This window comes from Diceros bicornis, chromosome 38, assembly GCF_020826845.1.
Source record: "Diceros bicornis minor isolate mBicDic1 chromosome 38, mDicBic1.mat.cur, whole genome shotgun sequence".
Lineage (NCBI taxonomy): Eukaryota > Metazoa > Chordata > Mammalia > Perissodactyla > Rhinocerotidae > Diceros > Diceros bicornis.
Window position 1 is genome coordinate 2904015 of NC_080777.1, and position 21797 is coordinate 2925811.

A 21797-nucleotide genomic window follows, 5' to 3' on the forward strand; every position below is an offset into this window, starting at 1 on the left:
AGGTGAGTAAAGTTGTTTTCAAAGAAATAATACGAGTAGAAGACAGACCATGGCCTAGGACCAAGTTCCTGTGATGCTAGTTCAGCGTTCCTTTTACTAAATCCTAATGTCTCCTACACAGATTCTAATTACATCTTATGAATTTTTAAACTTCCAAGATTAGAGAATTGCAAGATTGAAGTTTTTCATAGACTAGTTGTAATGAGAGCAAATATAAATTAGAAGGTGATTGGAAGTGAATCAGGAGCCCAAATTTATAGCTTCTAGGCTGCTACTTAAATTAAAAAGTTAATTACAATGTGAACAGGAATGAAAGGTTTATTGCTTATTATTTAAAATATTTACATATAAGAACCTTCATAGAAAGCACTTTGAAGTTCATTTTTCTTGTGTCTATAATACCTAATAACTCTATCATACTGTATAATGGAGTTCATACGTTTTAAAATGTATCTAAATCCATCGAGAGCTCAAGTAGAGAAATTATACCCCTTGGAGCATTGAACACTCTTTTAAAGGATTGATAGCAGCTGCTGGAGAAAATTGAAGCTAGATTTGGCTAATTAATGTGGCTCTTTCAGGATTAAAAATCCATCAATGCATTAATGGAGTATAGATGATTGTTGGTAGAGGTAATAAGTGTGTTTTATTATACAGCAAAAGGAGAAGGAAGGAGAATCCGGACTTGCCACTGTTTATTAACGTCAGCACTCACGCCCTTATCCTTCCCTGTCAGCAGCAGGGCTTGTTTTGGGACTGTTGTCCTTGCACAATGATATACACACACCAGGGAGAGGCTTCCAAAGGGGACACGTTGAGCGGGGCACATTTTGGTGCCAGATAGAACAAGACTTGAAAACTGATCCTGCTAGTAACTTGTGACTTTGACCCTCTTGTGTTACATTATTTCCCCAAGCCTCACTGTCTTCATCTTAAAAATGAGAATACTGACACCTGTGTCACAAGGTAACACGATCGTGTCTGCAAAGTGCTTGGCACAAGGGCGTACTCAATAAATGGCAGCTATTACTATCATCATCATTATTTTTGCTATTTTTCAATATATAGATGTATTAGGGAAAAAAAAGTCTTTTCCTCTTGTATGTCTCCTTTACTGCTCATACAGAACAATTCACTTCTGACACTTCTGGGCACCAAATATGTAGGGGTTTTCCCCACACCAAGCAATTCTACGTGACACCAGACGGGTGTCCTACAATTTAACTAAATTCTGGCACTATCTACCTGGAGATAGCGCCAGATCCCACAGGTTAAGGGATCAGTCCTACAAGTCTGCCCCCCGACTTCAGATGCCAATCGCAAGTAGTAGGTCCCCAGGTTACCCACAATTTCTGTTTGACTTGGCTACAAATTGGATGTTCTGTGACATCCTCCTGTTTGGATTCGATTATTTGCTAAAGCAGCTCACAGAACTCAGGGAAACACTTTCTTACGTTTACCAGCTTATTAAAGGGTATGATAAAGGATATAGATGAACAGCCAGGTGAAAATATACATAAGGTGAGGTCTGGGAGGGTCCTAAGCACAGGAACTTCTGTCCCCGTGGAGTTGGTTTGGGTCACCTCCTGGTACATGGACGTGTTCACCCACCTAGAAGCTCTCCAAACCCCACACTATTGGGATTTTTATGGCGGCTTCATCACCTAGACATGATCGATCATTAACTTCCTTCTCAAGAGAATGGGGGGGCAGGGCTGCAAATTCCAAGCTTCTAATCACAAGTTGCTCTTTCTGATGACCAGCCCTCATCCAGGAGCCCACCCAGAGGCCCACCTAAAGTTGCCTCATTAGAACAAAAGACAATCTTATCACCCAGGAAATTACAAGGTTTCAGGAGCCCTGTGTCAGGAATGGAAACAGAGACGGGTATATATTTTTTCTGTTATTCACAATGGATATGTGGGTATTCTGTGCATTTTTCCAGGAATAGTTTCTAATGTTCATGATTTTGCCCATTTCCTAATTTCACCTTTTCCTGAGTTGAGTGGTAGCATCCTTTTGACAGATGGAGATCAGTTATACAAACTAGAAGTTCATTCAGCTCCACATCTTGCTGCAGGCTGCTAAAATATTTAAAACAGAGGAGGATTCAGCTTAGCATTCTGTGTCCAGATCACATGCACCATTAGTACCTGGAGTTTCCTTTTCAGTGACATTTTAAGTCTCTCACCAGGAATGAATAAGCCACTGAACGAAACTTCACCCTACAAAATGATAATGAAAAAAGAGTAAATGGCAGCTTAGCCTAGAACCACATCTCTTAACTCCTTGATTTCTCCTCTGGGAAGCTTACTGTGATTTCTCTATCAAAAATTAATGGAAAATGCCATTTCCTGGCCAGGGAGTGGGTCTGTGGATGTCATATAAAAAGTTTCATGGGATGAGTTAACCTTTACGTGGACTTCTTGTTTTCAGTATGTACCTAAAAAAAAATGTTTATGTGCATCAGTATGTGTGTGTTTTAACAAACTTATATTTCCCTTGGTATATGAGTGGGGTTTTCTGTTTGTTGCATGTGGGTGAGACTGTTTTTTTTTGGGAGCATTTTTGAATTTTAATTTTGTATGCTCTTCTCTTTGACTTAGAGAAGAACAAATTCTTTTGTGCAGGTAGACAGGCATGGGTTACATTCAAAATAACACTGGTCAGAGACCACCATTTCTTGCTTCCAGAACAGTTTCACAACTTGGCTTCTGATCCCTACCAGAATGAGCCAGTTACAGCCAAAGAAAGTTCCACATGAACTACAGGGAATTCCTTGACTGTAAGCTTTGTGGGCTGGTGTGCTGTGGTTCAGGATCACAGTATCTGTCTGGACCATCATTAGGAGAACAAATGCCACATTTGTGTGGTGGGCACAAATCTCAGCCCCAAAACTCAGATTTGAAAGAAATTCCATTTGTGTCATTACATGAGACTCTAAACCCTCACTGCCGTCCCAGGCTGATGGCTGGCAGGAATTCAGTCTCAGCACTGACTGTGCAACATTACACAAAATCCCAGAGTCTTTCCCGGCAGCAGATCATCAGGAGGCGCCTCTGGTAACGCATGTGTGTCTGCTCTGGTTACCACTAGAATCTATCGGCACAGCCTCATGTCCCTTCCATTCCTGGGACTGGTGAAGGTGGAGCCCTAGGGCCTAGAGTCCAGCCTCTCTGGGTGCAACCCATGACCTCTGACTGCTGGGAGTTTTCTGTCTTCCTGGGCAGGCCTGGGGCCAGGTCAGGGGTCCTGTGCTGCTTGTAAGACCCAAGGACTTCTCCACCCTCTCTGGTCACGGGGACTCTCTCCTCTCCATCTTGGTGCTTCTCAGAGTCACTCCTCTATCGCCTTCCACTTGGGGACACACAGTGTCATCTCTTCAACAGCTCAGGGTTTTGGATAACAAAATATAGAAAGGGAGGTAGCTTGTGGGCAGCCTCTGCTTTGGGCCCTGCACTAAACCTCTCCTGAGCTCCTGACTTCCTCCAGATGAATCAATGAAGGAAATGCATATCTTAATAAATTATCCTGCATTCTTTGAAAGGTCCAGACATAGGAAGTAGGTAAGTTAATGAATGCGTGTGCAGGAAATATCTTAGTTGCAGAAAATAGCAACTGGTGACAGTAGTCAACCCTGGGGCAGGGAACTGGTAGACAGAGCCACCAGCAGTGGGGGCTGGAGTCTTACTTTAAACTGGGGATCATCTGTATTATTTGAGTTTTCTTAACCTATACATGTAATGCATGATGTTTCCTTGAATTTTAAAAAAATAGATTAGTGGATTTAAGTGGCCATCATGTTTTACCGAAGCCCTAGACTATTGCAAGGGTCTTCTAATCAGTCTCCTGCTGTGATTCTTGTCCCTCTGCAACCCATTCCCCACAAAAGTCATTACAAAATTGTCTCATCCCCTTTAGTATCTCAACTCAGAAGAAACTTACACCATATTCGGACTGTGAAAAGACACATTTAGAAGAACTATTTTAAACCTCTGGAAATGGCACATGTTCTGCCGGAAGATGATGACCGCCCTTGGTGGACTTGAAATATAGCAGCTAAAATTGCCTTCCGTGCTGAGTGGGTACACTCTACAGCCAGCAGGGCTCCCTGTAGAGAACACGTGGTTTAAGATTGTGATTTACCACCACTGTGCTCTGAATGGGCCACTAAGTGGATACTTCCCCTGCTTTTCAAAAATCATTCTTTGGCTCTAGAAGTAGTGTCAGCTGTATACAACTTTCCTAAACACAAAGCTGCTGTGTTCCTCTGAGGAGTCCCTCCCAGGTCTGCTTTCTTTCAAGGTTTTGAGAAGTCCCATTGAGGTATAAAGAATTTACCCCAAACAGGGTGTTGGGCTCTTCAGTGGCCACTGGTGTCACTGGGGTACGTGTCAATCTGACATAGCCCATGGTGGGCAAAAGAGAATTTGTCGAATAATGGGATTTATTAATGTAGCCTCAAATTGAGAGACTTGCTGAGATTCAAGGTAGAGGAGGAAGGAAAGGGAAAAAAATTGCATATAATTTCCCTCGTGTGGAGTAACACCACTAGCCCTGAACAATGACAGAGCAAAGCTTAGCTGCTCTGTAGTGACTAGGTAAGATCTAGTATTAAGGACTTGAATGGCTTTCCTTTCTTTGTCTTGGCCCTTACTTTGAAAACAAGTACTAGAATTAATTGATGGTAAGTCTTCAATTACTAAAAAATTCACTATGCTTTAAAGAGACAACTTCAGTCCAAAAAGTGTTTGAATCAAGAACTTATAATAAATCCAGTGATAAATCCTGAACTCTACACAGTTGGATCAGCCTCCTATATCTTCTACAAAGTGGTGTTTGGGGGTCCTAAGGCAAAATGGAAATCATAAAAAAGCTCAATTCACTGTATTCCAATTTCAGAAAATAGTATTTATTCATTTTAGAACTATTTTCAACAAAGTTTGAAATAAGAATAATTTTCTGGGTAAGTTTGAGTTAACCAAAAAATGTAATTAGCTTCATTTCCTGGTTTGCCTCGAGGTTGTAACTTCAATTTCTTCCTGTCTGAAACCCCAGTTGTTAGTAGCTGCCTGGAGCACTAGCCTGAGAGAGACTTGGAAGGCCAAGGCCGGGCTCAGGAAAAAAAGTCCTGATTGATTGTCAGTGCCTGTGCTGGGCGTGGGAGTGAGGAGGGGAAGTGCATATCTGTCATCCTGGCCATAAATTTTCTATCAAGTCAGGAATGGAATTGGGATTCTTGGGCTAATAAATACGGCATTGACTGGACAACAGTGCCTCCCTCACACTCATTTTCTCAACCTGTTCTGTCCGTTGCAATTGTTCATCCTGGATTCTGACCCTTGGTCCTTCATTCCATCAAAATATCCAGGAGAATTTACTATATTAGAATCCCAACCCATGTCCAGACTGTACCTTTGAGGTCTCTGAGGGGGCTCAATAAATAGCATCCTTCTTCCTGAACAAATTGACAATTCCGATAAGGAGTAGAGGTGGAGGCTAAATGATCACCTGATTGATAAAGCCTAGATTGGGAGAGGTAGCTTAACGTGAGATCAAATGGTCTTCCTAAGAGAGCCCCAGAATTAGGTAGGCTTAGCCCCCAGCCACAGCCAGCACTGGACCGGGGCAAGCTGGGCCATGAACGGGCTTGTCCAAGCAAGGCTTGTGGTATGGGGGCTGGGGGTGGGATAGCTCCCTCAAGAGGAAGAAGTGAAGAACCAAGCTGAGTATTCTTCCTCAGCCTCCCAGTGTGGTACTCACTCCTCCTTCCCTGGGGCAGGGTGAGTGTAGGTCTGGAGAAAGGTAAAGTGGTGTCACACCACTGGAGCACCCTTGAACCTGGAGATGACATCAGGAATGGGCAGAGGAATTTCCCCCAGTACTACTCATATTTCTGTCTGCCTTACCTTCAAGTTCCATTCCAAGTCTCTCCGCTTTTCCCTAGCTCCAGGACTCACACCCTAGTTCAAGCCACCATCATCTTTCACCCAGGCCCTAGACTATTGCACTGGTCCTCTCATCGGCCCCCTGCTGTGACTTTTTTCTCCCTGTGAATCTTTTCCCCACAAGAGTCAGGATGATCCTCGTAAAAGGTAAATCAGATCATGTCCTACCCCTGCGCAGTCCATTTCGTGTCTTCCCATCACACTTAGTGTAAATCACAATGGTATGTTCTCAAGCCCTATGTAATTGATGGGGTTCAGGACATGCTACCCCAAAATATGGCACCCGGCATGTTGAATATTTTAAGCTGGAGCAGTTTGAGAAACGGCATGTGCAGGAAGGACTTTCTGACCTGCCCAGGAAGCAGGTCATGAGACCCTCATGTGAGCGGCCTTCTCAGACGAAAGGAGCACCCTTATCTCCGAAGATGAAGGACACGGAGAGGAATCTGAATGGACAGGCCTTGCTAAGCACCCCCAGTTTACCACACCTACCTCATACCCTTTGTCCTATCATATTTTTCCACTCTTCATCAAACCTAAGATAAAAACACCCAGATTTAACCATTTCTTCGGATCTTCGTTTCCTTATGAAGGGTCCAGTGTCATGTGAAACTCAAATTAAATAAATTTGTGTTTTTCTCTTGCTCGCCTGTCTTTTGTTACAGGAGTCCCAGTCGAGAACTTAGAAGGGTAGAGGAAAAAGATAGTCTCCTCTCCCACATAATCCAGCCATGGTCAACCCCTTTGACCTTTGCCCTACCCCGTCCACTTCAGTCCCTAGACCTCACCACGCTGACCTCCCTGCCGTCCTTGCCTCACTCTAGCCTCATTCCTGCCTTGGTTCTTTATCTACTATTGGTCGTTTCTGCCCTGGCCACTCTGCCTCCAAATTTTTGCATCTCAGCTCAATGTTTTTTTGTTGTTCTTAGTGTCATAGAATGGATTCCGACCCCTAACAACTGTGTGTACAGCAGAGCAGAACCCTGCCCAGTCTTTTTGTAGCATCCTCTCGCCTTCCAGCACTGTATCAGACAATGCTCTGCTGCTGTTCATGGGGTTTTCACAGCCAATTTTTTCAGAAGTGAGTGGCCAGGTCCTTCTTCCTAGTGTCTTAGTCTGGAAGCTCCACTGAAACCTGTCCACCTGCCCACCCTGCTGGTATTTGAAATACCAGTGCCATAGCCTTCAGCATCACAGCAACACACAGCCGCCACAGTATGACAACTGACAGATGGGTGGTGTGATTCTCTGACTAGGAAATGGACTCAGGCCACCCGCTGAGCGTGTTACACAGCCTCAGAAAGGCCATCTCTGGCTGCCAGTCTAAGGAAGCAGCCCTCTCCTTGGTCTCTTTTGCTTCGTCCTGTTTATTTGCCTCATACATTCCATCTTTTTCATTTGCCTGTCTATTACTTCTTATCTGCACCCTCTCCTATAGAAGGTAAGCCTCAGGAGAGCAGTGCTTTGCCTGGAGCGCTCCCCAGCACTTGGGACAGAGCTCATCGTGAATTTGGCTCTCCATAAATATCAGTTGAATGGGGGATGAATAAATGACCCAGAATTGTTGGACAGACTATGTCCTGAATTTTGATTCAAAGAATAGGGTTAAGTAGTGATGGTGTCCTTTGTAAAAAACTGACTGGAAGAGAATAAATCCTAACAAAAAGAGACTCTGCTCATCATTCTAGCATTTACTGTCATGGACATCATGCCCCAGGGTGTTCATGGACCTGATTCACTGAAGATCTATTGAGGACATGGGAAAAAAACTATATTTGTACCTCTGCCTGGATGTTTTGCTTTGAAAACTGGAAGAGGCAATGGGCATAGTGATTCAGAGGCTGGAGTCAGCAGTCACACTACTGGGCTTAAATCTGGGATCCCTCACTCCCCAGCTGTGTGCACTTGGACAAGTTACGTAAACTCTTTGTGTCTCCATTTCCTCATCCATAAAATGGGAATAATAACAGTAGCTACTTCTGAGAATTATTGTAAACATGAATTAATGTGGTCAGTAAATCTACTTAACATAGTGCCCAACACCCAAAATAAGGACTCAATAGGTGTTGATCAATTAAAGCAGTGGTGATAATAGTATAATTACTGTTTTGCCAGATGTCAAAGGTAGTAACTGCTTTGAATGCCAATCTGTTCTTCCACTAGACCTTGTGCATTTTAACCATTTTGTCTTTCGTCATCTTCTATGTGTTTTACCTCTTCGAGGACAGTGTCGGGGTCTTTTCATCAATGAACTCCTGCTTCTCTTATATTGGTAAAACATCACAAGGCAGGTGCACTGAGCTCCCCCTCTTTCTTTCTTTCGTCTTCGGCCTCTCCGGGCCTCTTTTTCTTCTGATTGGTCCTTCCTTTCTGGGCCAGTATCTAGAAATGTTGAACCAAGAAAAAGTGTGCATTCCTGTCATGTTGATTTCCTTGTTGACGTGGACTGAGAGGGTGGGCTGTAGAGTGAGGAGAGGACGTGAGGAAGCTCCACACACACCATCCCCTCTTCTGGGGAGAAGATGGGGATCTCAGTCCAAGCTGACCTTTCACTCTCGGGCAGCAGCCTTGCTCTCCCACATTCTCTACTTTCCTCTCCACAGACCCAAGTGCACTTGTGACAGACCTTCTAGGATAAGCCTGGACGTAATCTAGTGTGAAATGCACATGGGCTCAGACAAACCTGGGTTTAAATCCAGCTCTGTAGCATTCTTTCTGGCTGGATGACACCTGGTCCCCAGGAGCCTCACTCTCCTCATCTCCCATAGTGAGATCATGCCTGTCTCACAGGGTTGCTTGTTGATGATGATGTGTGATATTGTCTGTGAAAGTACTTTTAAACTGCAATAAGCAAACAAAGGAAAATAGCTACAATTATAATACTTCCTCTGCTGCCATGCTGTCTCTCTCCAAAAAGAAAACCATAGTTGTTCTTTTAATACAATTGTAGGTCTGGAATTAATGAAGCTTTAGTCTGAACTTTCTAGATTAATAGAAATAGGAATCTGCTATTGCCAACTCAAACTCACCATCACGTCCTTTGCAATTGTCGTCTTCTAAAGTCTATTTAAAAGTTAATGCAGGGCCAGCCCAGTGGCATAGTGGTTAAGTTCGCACACTCTGCTCCAGCGGCCCTGGGGTTCTCGGGTTCAAATCCTGAGCACGGACCTATGCACCGCTTATCAAGCCATGCTGTGGCGGCGTCCCATATAAAGTAGAGGAAGATGGGCAGGGATATTAGCCCAGGGCCAATCTTCTTCAGCAAAAAGAGGAGGATTAGCAACAGATGTTACCTCGGGGCTAATCTTCCTCACACACACACACACAAAAGTTAATACAAATGAAACATCTGGTGACAAAAAAACAAGAAAGCACTCAGAAACTGAAAGAAACACATCAAAAGGACACAGGAAACACTTACAGGAGCCCAACTGGCAGTGTATGCAACTATTTGAGTATCATAATGAATAATGACAGTGATGGATTATAACACTCTGAATTAAAAAAATGAATCCATGAGTCCATACTAATAAAATAAAAATTAAAAAAAAACATAAAAAGGGGCCATGGGAGAAGGAAAAGCTTTTCCTTACAGAAGAATACCAACTAACAAATATAGAAGAAATGATAGAAAATTATCAACAAATATAGTAAAAATAGATTCAGTCAAGAATCAGAAATGGATGGATGCCAAATCAGTGAGTGAAATGTTGGATAGGATATTTACACCATCTATGGGTACCTCTGCACAAGTTATTTGTTGAGTATAGAGGGAAGAAAGGTGCTGTTTAATGGAGAAATCTGGCAGACACCCCCTTAACCAGTGACCAAACTCAACATCAGCAGTAGTGGGACAAGCCAGTATCATGTGCCTCCTCATACGATGCTCTTTGAAGGACACATTCCCTATGTAGTGTTCCTGCCAAAAATATTTAACCTAAATCTAATCATGAGGTGACAATCAGGCAAATCAAATCCAAGAATATTCAGCAAAACAATTGGCCTGGGCTCTTCTAAAATATCAACATCATGGAACACAAACAGAACAAGAACAGGTTAGGGAATTCTCTTAGACCAAAGAGACATGACAACTATGTGCAGTGAGTGAACATTGATTGGATCTTGGATCCTGAGAAGAAAAACCTAGGACAAAGGACATTATTGGGACAACTGGGGAAGTTGAATATTAGATAATAGGACTGTATTAATGTTAAATTTACTGTGTGATATTGTATTTCAGTTATTTAGAAACATGGCCTCCTTAGAAATGCATGCCGGGGATGCAGAGATAAACTGGCATCATGTCTATAACTTACTCTCAAATGGTTTACTATAAACTACGTTTGTATATGTGTGTGCACATACATAATATTCTTTATTGCAAGGAATATATTTATTCACCGGACTCTTCTTGCAACTTTTCTGTGGATTTGAGATTTTTCAAAATAAAAAGTTGGCAAAAAATTGTTAAAGCAAATCCCTAATAACTTTAATATTCAACAACGTTCCTCCATATGCCAGATTAAGAATTATCAGGTTAGCTAGCCAGGCCTTGTTGATATCCTTTCTGCTTTCTTCCACAAGTGAACTCACTCTGACCCAAAATCTTGGAAAAAATGAAACATATATCTCAGCTGAATTCAAGCAAACTCACATAGGTCTGTATCAACTATGTTCATGTCCAGAGGTGGCCAGTGAATCTGCCACATGGGTAGCAAGTCATCTTCTACTTCAATGTCAGAGACTCCAGTATCTCTTTGGGAATGTCAACATTCGTCTTGACAATGCTGGGCTTTAATTACAGCCAGTTGACCCACAATAAGAGTACAAAATCTGCATCATTTTATTTTGAGTGCAAATCTAATTGCATTGATGAGCTGAGGCCATCTGTTCAGCTTCATTGATTAATGCCATCAGATAGCCAAGATCTAAGGAATGAAAATCAATGAATTGACTGCCAAGCACTTATGTAGATCAACTCCTAATAACCGATCCATTGTACTCAGCAATGAAAGAACCCTCACATTCGCTCTGGAAATGTCAAGTAGGTCCCAATTTGTAAGACTCCTTTTAGCCAATATATGTAGAATCTTTTCAGTAACTGTGCTATATTGGTTTGAGAACTTGGAGCCTTTCTTTTTAAATTATAAGTTTTCAGACTGTAAGTTACTTTAAAAAATATCTTTTATTTAGTGCTTACTCTGAAGCAAGCACTGAACAAAGCACTTCACATAGATTATCTCCTCTAATCTTTGTAATAACTTTTTTTTCACAAGTGGAAACAGATTTAAAGAGGTTAGTCATTTGCCCAAGGTTACACAACTACTAACTGGCAGAGTTGGGTTTTGTCTACCTTATTCCAAATCCTTTCCTCTTACACATTTCTCTACCATTTTACCAAGTGTGAAAATATAATATTTTATAAAGATTCTTGTGTTTACCAAAACACACACACCCCATTTTAAAGCCAGCAAATGCAGGAACTACATTTTTTAGTAGCTTATTAAGGGGAACTACAGAGATTTCTTTGAGAAGGTGAAATTATGTTCCTGGATTGAAAGAGAAATTTTGATGATCACATTAAGTTTGGAGAATAAATACGTGCTGTTAATAAGAACAGCTAGAATTCTATTTTAAAATCTATTAACAATGTAAAATGCTTTTTCTTATATTTATTTCACCTATGCTTCCTGGCCTCACAGTTCAAATCATTTGTAGTTTATCTCAAAGTACCATGAAAAGAAGCATAAAAAGATTTTTGCTGTATTGTGTCCCTGTATATTCAGCTTTTCCCCTTGTTATTAGGTGTCAGAAATAGCGCCACAGACTTGGGGCATAGTTCTCTTAGAGGAGGGGAACGGGCATTCCAGGGATTTGCCCAAAAGAGAATTGTAGTGAGGTCTGCCTATTTCTTTCCTGGCTTGAGAAGTAAGAGCATAGCAAGGGAGGATATCTCATGGAAATGAGTTTTGCATGTATGCTAATTATCTCAGGCCCCTGGAGAGCAGCCAGCTGTTGGCTGTTAGAGGAAATAAAATGGTAGGTCACAGAAATAAGTCAAGTCATTTCACTAGAAGCCTTTTCTAGCAGGGCATAGGAAACAAGTGCTGTGTCACAGAAGGAGAAATTAACATCTCCAAGTAAAATGAGAGAGAGGGAGAGTGAGGAGGCCAGCAGGGTCATTGTTCCCAGCGTTCCCCAGAATTCATTACCCAAACATGAGTGTAGTCCCCAGAGCTTGGGTGGTGTCTCTATTTTTGTGTGTGTGTGTGTGAGGAAGATCAGCCCTGAGCTAACATCCATGCTAATCTTCCTCTTTTTTTTGCTGAGGAAGACCGGCTCTGAGCTAACATCTATTGCCAATCCTCCTCCTTTTTTTTCCCCCAAAGCCCCAGTAGATAGTTGTATGTCATAGCTGCACATCCTTCTAGTTGCTGTATGTGGGAGCGGCCTCAGCATGGCGGGAGAAGCTGTGCGTTGGTGTGCGCCTGGGATCCGTACCAGGGCCGCCAGTAGCGGAGCATGCACACTTAACCACTAAGCCACGGGCCGGCCCTCTATTTTTACTTTTAGTATAAATTCATAATTTACTTTTATATTTAGTAAAAATCAAATAATAAGAGTAAATGTGGTCTTCCTTGCCGTCCCAGAATTTCACTCTCCTCTTTCTCTTCCAGTCTTTCCAGCACTTTCTTCTCTGTGTTCTTCACCTACCCCACTTTCTCTATCAACCAGAAGTGATCAGATGCTTCCCATATTTGGCTTTGACCCGATTCTCTTCTCTTGAAAAATCTCTCTTGATAATCTTACCCACTTCTAAGGCTTCAATAATGGAAAAAAGTCTTGTAGAAGGATCCTTCTACAGAAAACAGAAAAACAGAATAGATGATGCAGTCCCCATCTGAGGATCACTTCTCAACCCTTTTTGTGCCACACACCCCTCTGGCAGTCCGATGAAGCCTCTGGACTCCTTCTTTGAATAGTGTTTTTAAATGCATAAATTAAAATACGTAGGATTGCAAAGGAAACCAATAATGTTGAAAGGAGTTATCAAGAATATTTCAAAAAACAAAGTTGTGATATAGTAATGTATGTTCTGCCCTACTTATTCGTGAAATAACAAGATCCGATGACCGTCATAATTTCAAAGTAGTGATGAATACTCGGAACGTTGGCAATAACTGTCCCCTGGTATGAACATTCCTATTGGTGACAGAATCACACATTCTTTTAATATTCCTGTGACTCTTTGCCTATATTCACAACTGAAGGGAATGTTAAATTTCAGTTAGAGATGAGGGAAAATAAAGATCAAGTTTATAGATCCCCCTGACTTCTATCCGTGGATCCAGGGTTAAGAACACCTGGTGTAAAGATTTCTAAAAGAGATTAGGAATCCTTACTTGTGTGCCTATCAGAAGCCACAGAGGAAGGTATGAAGAAAGATATGATGTAGAGCCATCTACAATTGTGCAATTACTCTATGTCCCTTATTTCATATGTTCTGTTTTTCTGGGCTTCTTGAGTCTCCGCTTGTCTTCCTCAGCCTGCCTTATATTAAAGTAAAATTGAAACTAGTCAGTTCTTCTATTTGTTAGCAGCTGTTGTATTTTGGTTTTGTTTGTTGGGGGGATTCTTTTTTGTTTGATTTTTAAATATATTCATCAGTTGTAGGGGAGGCTGAAACTGCTGATTATCTGGGGTCATTTCTTCATGCTACGTCTACTTGCTATTAACATAGATAATTGCGCTTTAAATGTGGATGGAATGAAAATATCCAACTTCAGCCTCTGTCCATTGCCTTCGAGGTTTTGATGTAGATTAAAAAAAAAAATCCTCTCTCTCCGCCTTTTTGACCCTCTCTCATCTTGGCTCTTGAATGCTGCATTCTCCTGGACCTCTCTTGTCTTCCTCCCTCTCTAAGGGTCCTTTCTGAATCTTCTTATCTGTTTCACACTCTACCAACCAGAAAAAGGTAGGCATTTACCCTACATTAGGCTTTGGGTGAGTTTTCCCTTCTTTTCTTTCCCCTCAATAATCTCTCCCAATCCCCAGTCGACTTCCTTTCCCTGTGTTCCGTGTCAGTTTTAATGGACCCCACCTCCCTCCATCTTTTCAGCTCTTCAGATTTTAATGAAACTCAGCAGATATTCTTTGGACACTTACTGTGCCATGAGCAATATGTTAGGCATGGGAGCTAGAACACTGAACCAGTGGAGGAAGTCCCTGCCTTCATACCCCCTACAATCTATCAAGAAAAGGCAACCTTGAACAAGTGATTTCAAGAGTGATGAGTAGTTTAAAGGAGGAGGAACAGGTCACTGTGGGAATTGATAATAAGGGGGATTTAGCCTAGTTTGGGGGTATAGGAAAGCCTATCAGAAGAAGTGATGTTTAAATTAGGACTTTCAAGGTTGAGAGATAGCTTAAAAAGCAGTGTAGGAATTGGGATTGGGAAGAAATCCACGAAAAGCCAAAGTCTAGGGAGAATAGCAGGGAAGGAGGAAAAGATGTCTAGTATGGCTTTGGTGTAAAAGTCAAAGAAGGAATTTGAGTCCAGTGAGGCTGTGAAGAGGCAGGGCCAGACTAGTATACACTCATCAACCATCTTGGGGGGTGGGAGGGGACATCATCTTAAGGACAGTGGGGACGCCCATAAGAAGTTTAATCAGGCAGCAGGGTGTTTAGATTTATATTTTTAAATGATTAACCCAACTGTAGTATGGAAAATGGTTTCGAGGAAAGCAGGAATCTAGGTAAGGAGACCATTGGTGGTGGTTATAGTAGCCCAGTTGAGAAAAGATGTCGTGGCCCTGCAAGAAAATCTCAGAGTCATCATTGACTCCTATCTGTTTCTCCTTCACCTGTGCCTTGTACCCATCAAACATGAAATCTTTTAAAATTTGGTTTCTAAAATCTCCATTACATGCATGCCTCTTTTTATTCCCATTGACATAATTCAAACTTCCCGTTTTTCCTTCCTGAGCTTTTGCAACAGCATCTGCTCTCTACTGACTTGTCATCTTCTAGTCTCCTTTTTCTCCATTCTAGTGGTACACAGATGTGCGGTCAGAGTTAGCCCCTGAAAACACACTTGGTTGCTCCCAAATGCATAAAATTGAGTCCAAACTCCTTTTCGTGGTTCACAATTTCTGCAGTGTGGTCCCTACAGATGCCACCAGTTTTCCACACCACTGCAAGCTCCTACCATCACTCTCCTACCTCACACTCTCCTTGGCTCACCCACTCACAAATATCCAAATACACTATATTTTACAGGCTTTCCCCCCTACCTAGAGTATCTTTCTCTTCCAGCTCGCCCATAAAAATTCCATCTTTGAAGACTCATTTTAAGCCCCACTTCCTCCAATTCCAGGTATTCCCAACCAGAATTAATTTTTCCTTCCTGCCCGTGCTCCAGTGGTATTCTAGATGATGCGTTACCCATCTAATTAAGCTTCTCACTCTTGTTCACCATTTCTTAGAGTCTACTTCTTCTTTGAATCATTATGTATACGACAGGCTCTGTCACTAGATTATAAATTCCAGAGGACGAGGGAGATTGGTCATAGTCATTTCTGTTGCGTACAATCATTTGCTTGTGCTATGCTTATAAGGGCTCAACAAATGTTAAATTAGATTGCAGGTGGTGGTGGGGTAATTGGATCCCAAAATTGTCAGTGTCGCTGGGTCATACCCAAATCCCATTTTGACTATTGTAGAGGAGGAAGAAACTTGCCTCTACCCTTCTAGGTTCTTCTGACTGGCCTAAGAATTAAATTGACATGAGACAGATTAACAGGAGAAAACCAAACGAAGTTTAATAACATATATACATGAGAGAAACCCAATAAAACCAAGTAGCTCACCAAAATGGCTGAAGCCCTCACCTTAAATATTATCTTCTGCTAAAGACAAAAGAACGTGTTGGGGGGTAGTGGTTTGGGACTTCAAAGGAGTGGAAGGCAATTCACAAGTAAATGGAAAAGCAAATGTTTGGTAAACAACTGTTTGCTGCTCCATGCAGAGACAATGGGATGTGGAGAGGAATCTGATCTCTAGGCCCTGCTGAGTCTCCTCCACCACACTTAGCCCATATTCTTTATAGATATCTCTGGTGATAACTCTGTTCCTGTTACAGGACATTAATCTAAATTCTTTTAGGCAGTTGAGGAGGTAACAAGAAAAACTTTCTGAGTCTTTTGTTTCTTAAAAATAATCAGCCTAAAATAATCCTCAAGGTAAAGAGACACATTCTGGGGTGGCAAATTTTGTTCCCCTTCACTATAATATTCGTCGAATACACAAGGACATTTTACTAAGGGTATTGTTTTTGTTTCTAAAACTGGTTACATGGAACAAGTCTCATTAAGAATAGTTAACAGTTTTATTGAGAAGTGCTGGGTTCCATGTTGGAAGCTGAAATTCATCCTATAAGTATTTCTTGAGTGCTAATTATCTTTTGGGCATTGGGGAAGCACAGCTATGAATAAAACAGATCTCTGTTCGGGAAGCACTTACAGGTATTTTCATAAGAGTTTGGAGTTTCTCATCAAGAGTTGCAGGAGAATTTACATTTCTTAAACTAGAAAAAAATTGTTTATTCCTTTATTAAAATGTTATGTGTCACCTGGCTAACTCAGAAGTGAAAACCACACAGCCTTAGCTGCAACATCAAGGAGAGCCAGGCAAAGTGATATGCTGTCAATATATAAGGAAGCATAAAAGGAGAAAACATTTATTAGGATATTGCTAATTATAGTTTATTTAAGGCTTAATTATTACTATTGTTTTATGCATTCCTTATCTCTAGCTTTAATATAGCCCTGCAACAGGCAGATTTTTAAATTTCTTCTCAGTATCATTTTATGCCTTAGGCAGGGAAGCATCAATAGAGGTGTTAAACAATAATAATAGCATTTATTATTCTCATTTTCTGGTAGTAATAAAACTAATTATATTTTATTTTCTAAGCTAGTTCTAATATATGCCCAACACTGTACGAGGAACTGGGGATATGCACAACTGGATTTATGGTCTCAAATAGCTCACAGAAGTAGCGTCTTATATAAGAATTGCATTGCTGTAGGGAAAAAAGGAATATATTACTAGAGGAAGATGCTTATGTGGAAGACTCTGAATTTTTTTTCAAGGCTAGTTTGAAACTGGACATTAGAGACACACCATGATTTTGTGAAATATGAGTGCTAACTGGGGAAAAACAGAGCATAAACTCTCAGAACACTGTAGATTACCACAGAGGAAAAGTCAGAGACCTTTGATGGAAGATGTAAATTATGAGGAACGTATCCATTCAGAAAGAGTATAGAGTATTTTTCAGATGTCTCTGTATTCATGTATAAAGATCTGTGGCTTCAAATTTGACTAGATTTTGTTTGTTTGTTTTTCAAAATCTTTTCTAAGAATTGCCCTGGTGGAAAATATTCCTGAAGGCCTTAACTATTCAGAAAATGCACCATTTCACTTACCACTTTTCCAAGGCTGGATGAATTTACTCGACATGGCCAGAAAGTCTGTTGACATAGTGTCTTCCCATTGGGACCTCAACCACAGTCATCCATCAGCATGTCAGGTAAGCTGCATCCTCTTTGTATGATGATTTTACTTACGTGCCTTTTCCACTCTGTAGTATTCCTGTCCTCCACTCCTCAAGTTCAAGCTCATTTTTTTTAGTCTACCTCCACCCATCGTACATGGACATCATTACATTTGGACATATTTGCCCCCTTGTTAATCACATGTTGCTCAGCTCCTATTAGAATGCCAGGCTTTCAAGGTCATAATCCTGTTTCATCGTTGCATACCACAGGCTCTCTATACATTGTTGCTGTATTGGACAACTTTGGGGGGCACCATTCACATCACAGTATCTGTTGATGGCATGCTTCAGAATTCTGCTTTCACAACCTGCGTGTTTACAGTTCTAATTCCATACCCTCGTGCTGAGACGTTTATTTGGTTATCGGGTGTCATAATTTGCCTTTAGGATTCAGAGCTAACTTTTTTTAATGGTGGAGTCAAACTTTCCAGTATAGATGTATCTTCTTGACTGTCCTATTTGAGTGGAGAGGAAAAAAAATGTGCTAATTACAAGAACCACCTTTACAAAACTGACAAAATGATCTAAATCGTTTCTGAATGAAATGTCCTGGAGAAAAGAAAATGATCCTGATCCTCTTTAGTGTGTTTTTCTTTGTATTGGTATGACCACGACAGTTTGTAGTGAGCCAGCTAGGCTGTTTTCTCCAAGTGTGTGACCATGCTCCATACTTAAATGTCCTATATGGGTCAAGGATAAATTCGTTTTTGTCTTTTTGTACACAAAATATGTTGGTATTAAGCCTATAATCATTACCTCATTGTGTTTTCAAATCTATTCTTCAGTTATACTGTTTTAAAGTCAAATGAGGGGCTGGCCTGGTGGCGTAGTGGTTAAGTTTGCGTGCTCCGCTTTGGCAGCCCGGGGTTCGCAGGTTTAGATCCTGGGCGCAGACCTATGCACTGCCCATCGAGCCATGCCGTGGTGGCGTCCCACATATAAAGTGGAGGAAGATGGGAACAGATGTTAGCTCAGGGCTTATCTTCCCTAGCAAAAAGAGGAAGATGGGCACAGATATTAGCTCAGGGGCAATCTTCCTCACACAACACACAAAAAAAGAAAAAGTCAAATGGTGTTAGAAAATAGGTAAAAATAGACAAACAAAAACCTACAAAGGCCATACTAAAAAGTTGAATAAATTTACTAATTGTTTTCTTCTCTTTTCTACCTCTCCTGTTTAAGTAGATGTTTCAAGTATTTATTGCTGCATATATTATCCTAAAACTTAGTGGTCTAAAAAATAACAATCACTTATTTATTCATGATTCTGGGCACTCGTCTCTGATCCACATAGTGTTGGCTGAGGTTGCTTGCCCTGGGCTGGTGGATCCAAGATGACTCTCCCTATATACCCGACATCTTACCTGGGGAGGCGGGAATGTCTGGTGGCTGGCTGGACCTCTCTCTCTGCGTGTCTGTCATCATTCAGTAAACTAGCCCAAACTCTTTACGTGGTGGTTGTATCCTAAAAGGGCAAAAGCAGAGACTATGAGGCCTCTGAAGACCTGGGCTCTGGAATCCCAGAATGTTGTTTCTACCCTATTCTGTTGGTCAAAGGAAGTCATAAATCCAAGACAGAAGGAGTAGCATTCATGTTGGAATGAGCAGAATGATCGTCAGGCGTCTTTGGAAATTATATATCATAGTCCACGCTGGCCATAGCATCATCTCTTCCACATGCCAAATGCACTCCCCTCAACCCCCCGCCCCCCAACTGTCATCTCATGACAGCAAAGTCTCAAAGTCTAGGATCTCTTCATCTGCATCAGGTCTGGGTCTGGACGAGGCTCCTCATGTGGGCTTCTCTTGATTTGGAAACCTGTGAACTAAAAAGACAAGTTGTATGCTGCCCGACGCGCACTCCCAAAGCATAATGGTGAGACAGGGATGAGATAACTACAATAGATGCTTCTGTTCAAAAGGGGAGAAATGGAGGCCACAGATCAGTCATGATTCCATAGTAATTTTGAAATTCAGCCCCATGCGTGTCACCAGTTTTTCAAACCTGGGGAACAGGGAATATTTCTAGACTAGGATATGCTTCCAAGGAGTGCTTTCCTAATCCATTGTTCTCAGAAGCTCTTTGCTCTACCTCTGTGCTGTTCTTCCTTTTCTGTAAGAAATAGCCATGTTGGCTTTGCACAAACTTTCTTAGTTGGCTTCCTGCCAGTAGAAATCTGAGGCACCCAGAGATTTCTTTTCATTTTAAACCATCTATGCCCCTTTTAGTGCAAAATGATGCAACCGCTTAAAAACTTTGTAGACTTTCTATGTATCCTATTATAGCCCACTCTATTAGCAAAAAGTCACACCCACAAATAACTTATAGACGGGTCTTTCTCTACTTTGCATTGTGGGTCAAGCTGCTTCAAGGCCTTACCCTTAAAATTGCTAGGATCCCTTTTGTCCATCTGAGAGGGTCCATGAGGCACCCACCACTTTCAGTCTTTCAAAGGTCTCAACAAGGAGTCTTCCGGCCACAACTTTGGTTTGATCTTGACCCTCAGGCCATTTCTGTCTTTGAGACTATTTTGATGAATTGAGAGACTGCCCTAGATTCTTTACATTTTCTCAAAATTCTTCATGAAAACTAAACAGTTCCTTCCTATCATGTATCACTGAAACTTTGATAATCTGCCTGAACAATCTCCTCAGCCAGATCCACACATCCGTTAGTTATATTTTCTATCTCCTACCCTACAGCAGGTGGTAGTGTTGCCAAACATTCTACCTTTACTTTGTCAAGGCTCCAAATGCAATTTCTTTACTGTTCTTCCAGGCTTGAGTAACAGATGAGATTCCAGCCTCCACTACCACCCAGTCCCAAAGACAGCACCACGTGCTTTAAGTTTTTGCTACAGTAGTTTCTCTTTCAGTTGTCTCTTGTGGTGTAACATACAACTCCAGAACCTATTTATTGTTATCCCCTGTGATTCTTGGGTTGGCCGTACAGTTCTTTTGTTCCAGTACTGCTGGCTGGGATCACTGATGGGGTGTGTTTAGCTGGGAGCGGCTGAGGCTGGACTGTCTGAGGGCTGGTCAGGTCGTTCTCTCCAGGTGGGCTCTCGTTCAGTAATCTACCCTAAGCTTTTACAGGGTAGCTGAATCCCAAGAGGGTGAAAGTGAAAACTACAAGACCTCTTAATGCCTGGACTCCCAGAACATTGCTTTGGCCACGTTCTGTTAAGCAAGTCACAAGGCCAGCCTACATTCAGAGAAGGGACAGTAGACTCCAGGAGGAGCATGCATGTATATGAATGGGAGGAATTGTTGGCAGCCAACTTTGGAAGCAATCTGCTATGGCAGGTTTGGTGGTGTGAGCAGGAGATAGTTCAAGATTTCTTTCCTTAGCCTTAGACAAGACCAGTGCATGGCCTTTGGACGGGAACTGTAAGTTTTAGCTTGACTTGTGAGCTGTGCAGTGTGCTGGAGCTTAGACCAGCACAGGCGTCCATGCTGTGTGAGCCCCAGGCTAGCAACAGCTCCCTTCCACCCCGCGTGCACCACTGAAGAGCCAGCTGTGTTAAATACACAATGGAAAGATTTGCATTGACACTTGGACTTGGTGACCTGGATAAACTCTTTTCTAATATGCTGTGCCTCTGGAATGATGGATTTGTCTCTGACTACAAAGTGATCTTTGCTAAGTGGCTTTATTTTTCTCCTAGGCTACTATTTCTCTCTGACCTCGCCCTCAACCCTGGTGGCTCCCAGGATTCCTATAACTAATACAGATTCAGGGTTGGTTGAACTTGGAGGTCCTAGGGAACCTGCAGCCTTCTCTAGGGGTGCCCATGAAGATCATTTGTGAGATTCAAGGGAATTCTGGGGGCTGAGGCAGTAGAGGGGAGCACCCAGTGAGTCTGGTCATCTCTGGGGATTGGTATGCGGTCATTGAAACCAGGGGAGCAGGAACCCTCAGATGGCCTATAGGTGAAGTAGAGTCCCTGGATGGACGATTCAACCCCTTCTTTAACATGGACATGATTCTCAGGAGCAGCCTGAGGCCTTCTTTTCCTTCCCCTTAACCTGACCTTTCATCTTAGTCCTTCAGTTGTGAGCTAAACTCTTGCTACTCAAAGTTTGGCCCTGGGATCAGGAACCTCTTTATTACCTGGGAGTTTATAACAAATGCAGAATCTCAGGGTCCACCCCAGCCCTATTTGAATCAGCGTCTCCATTTCAACAAGATCCCAGGTGATTCATGTGCTCAACAATGTTTGAAAAAT

At 41.9% G+C, this 21797-nt stretch overlaps 1 protein-coding gene across 1 annotated transcript in view; it reads left to right on the forward strand.

The window, feature by feature from the left end:
• The window catches only part of PLD5 (phospholipase D family member 5), a 368734-nt gene that overhangs the window by 188361 nt on the left and 158576 nt on the right, over positions 1-21797 (forward strand). Inside the window, exon 3 of the mRNA XM_058533886.1 lies at positions 17373-17541. Coding sequence (XP_058389869.1) covers positions 17373-17541 — 169 coding nt within the window. The remainder of the gene's footprint in view (positions 1-17372; positions 17542-21797) is intronic.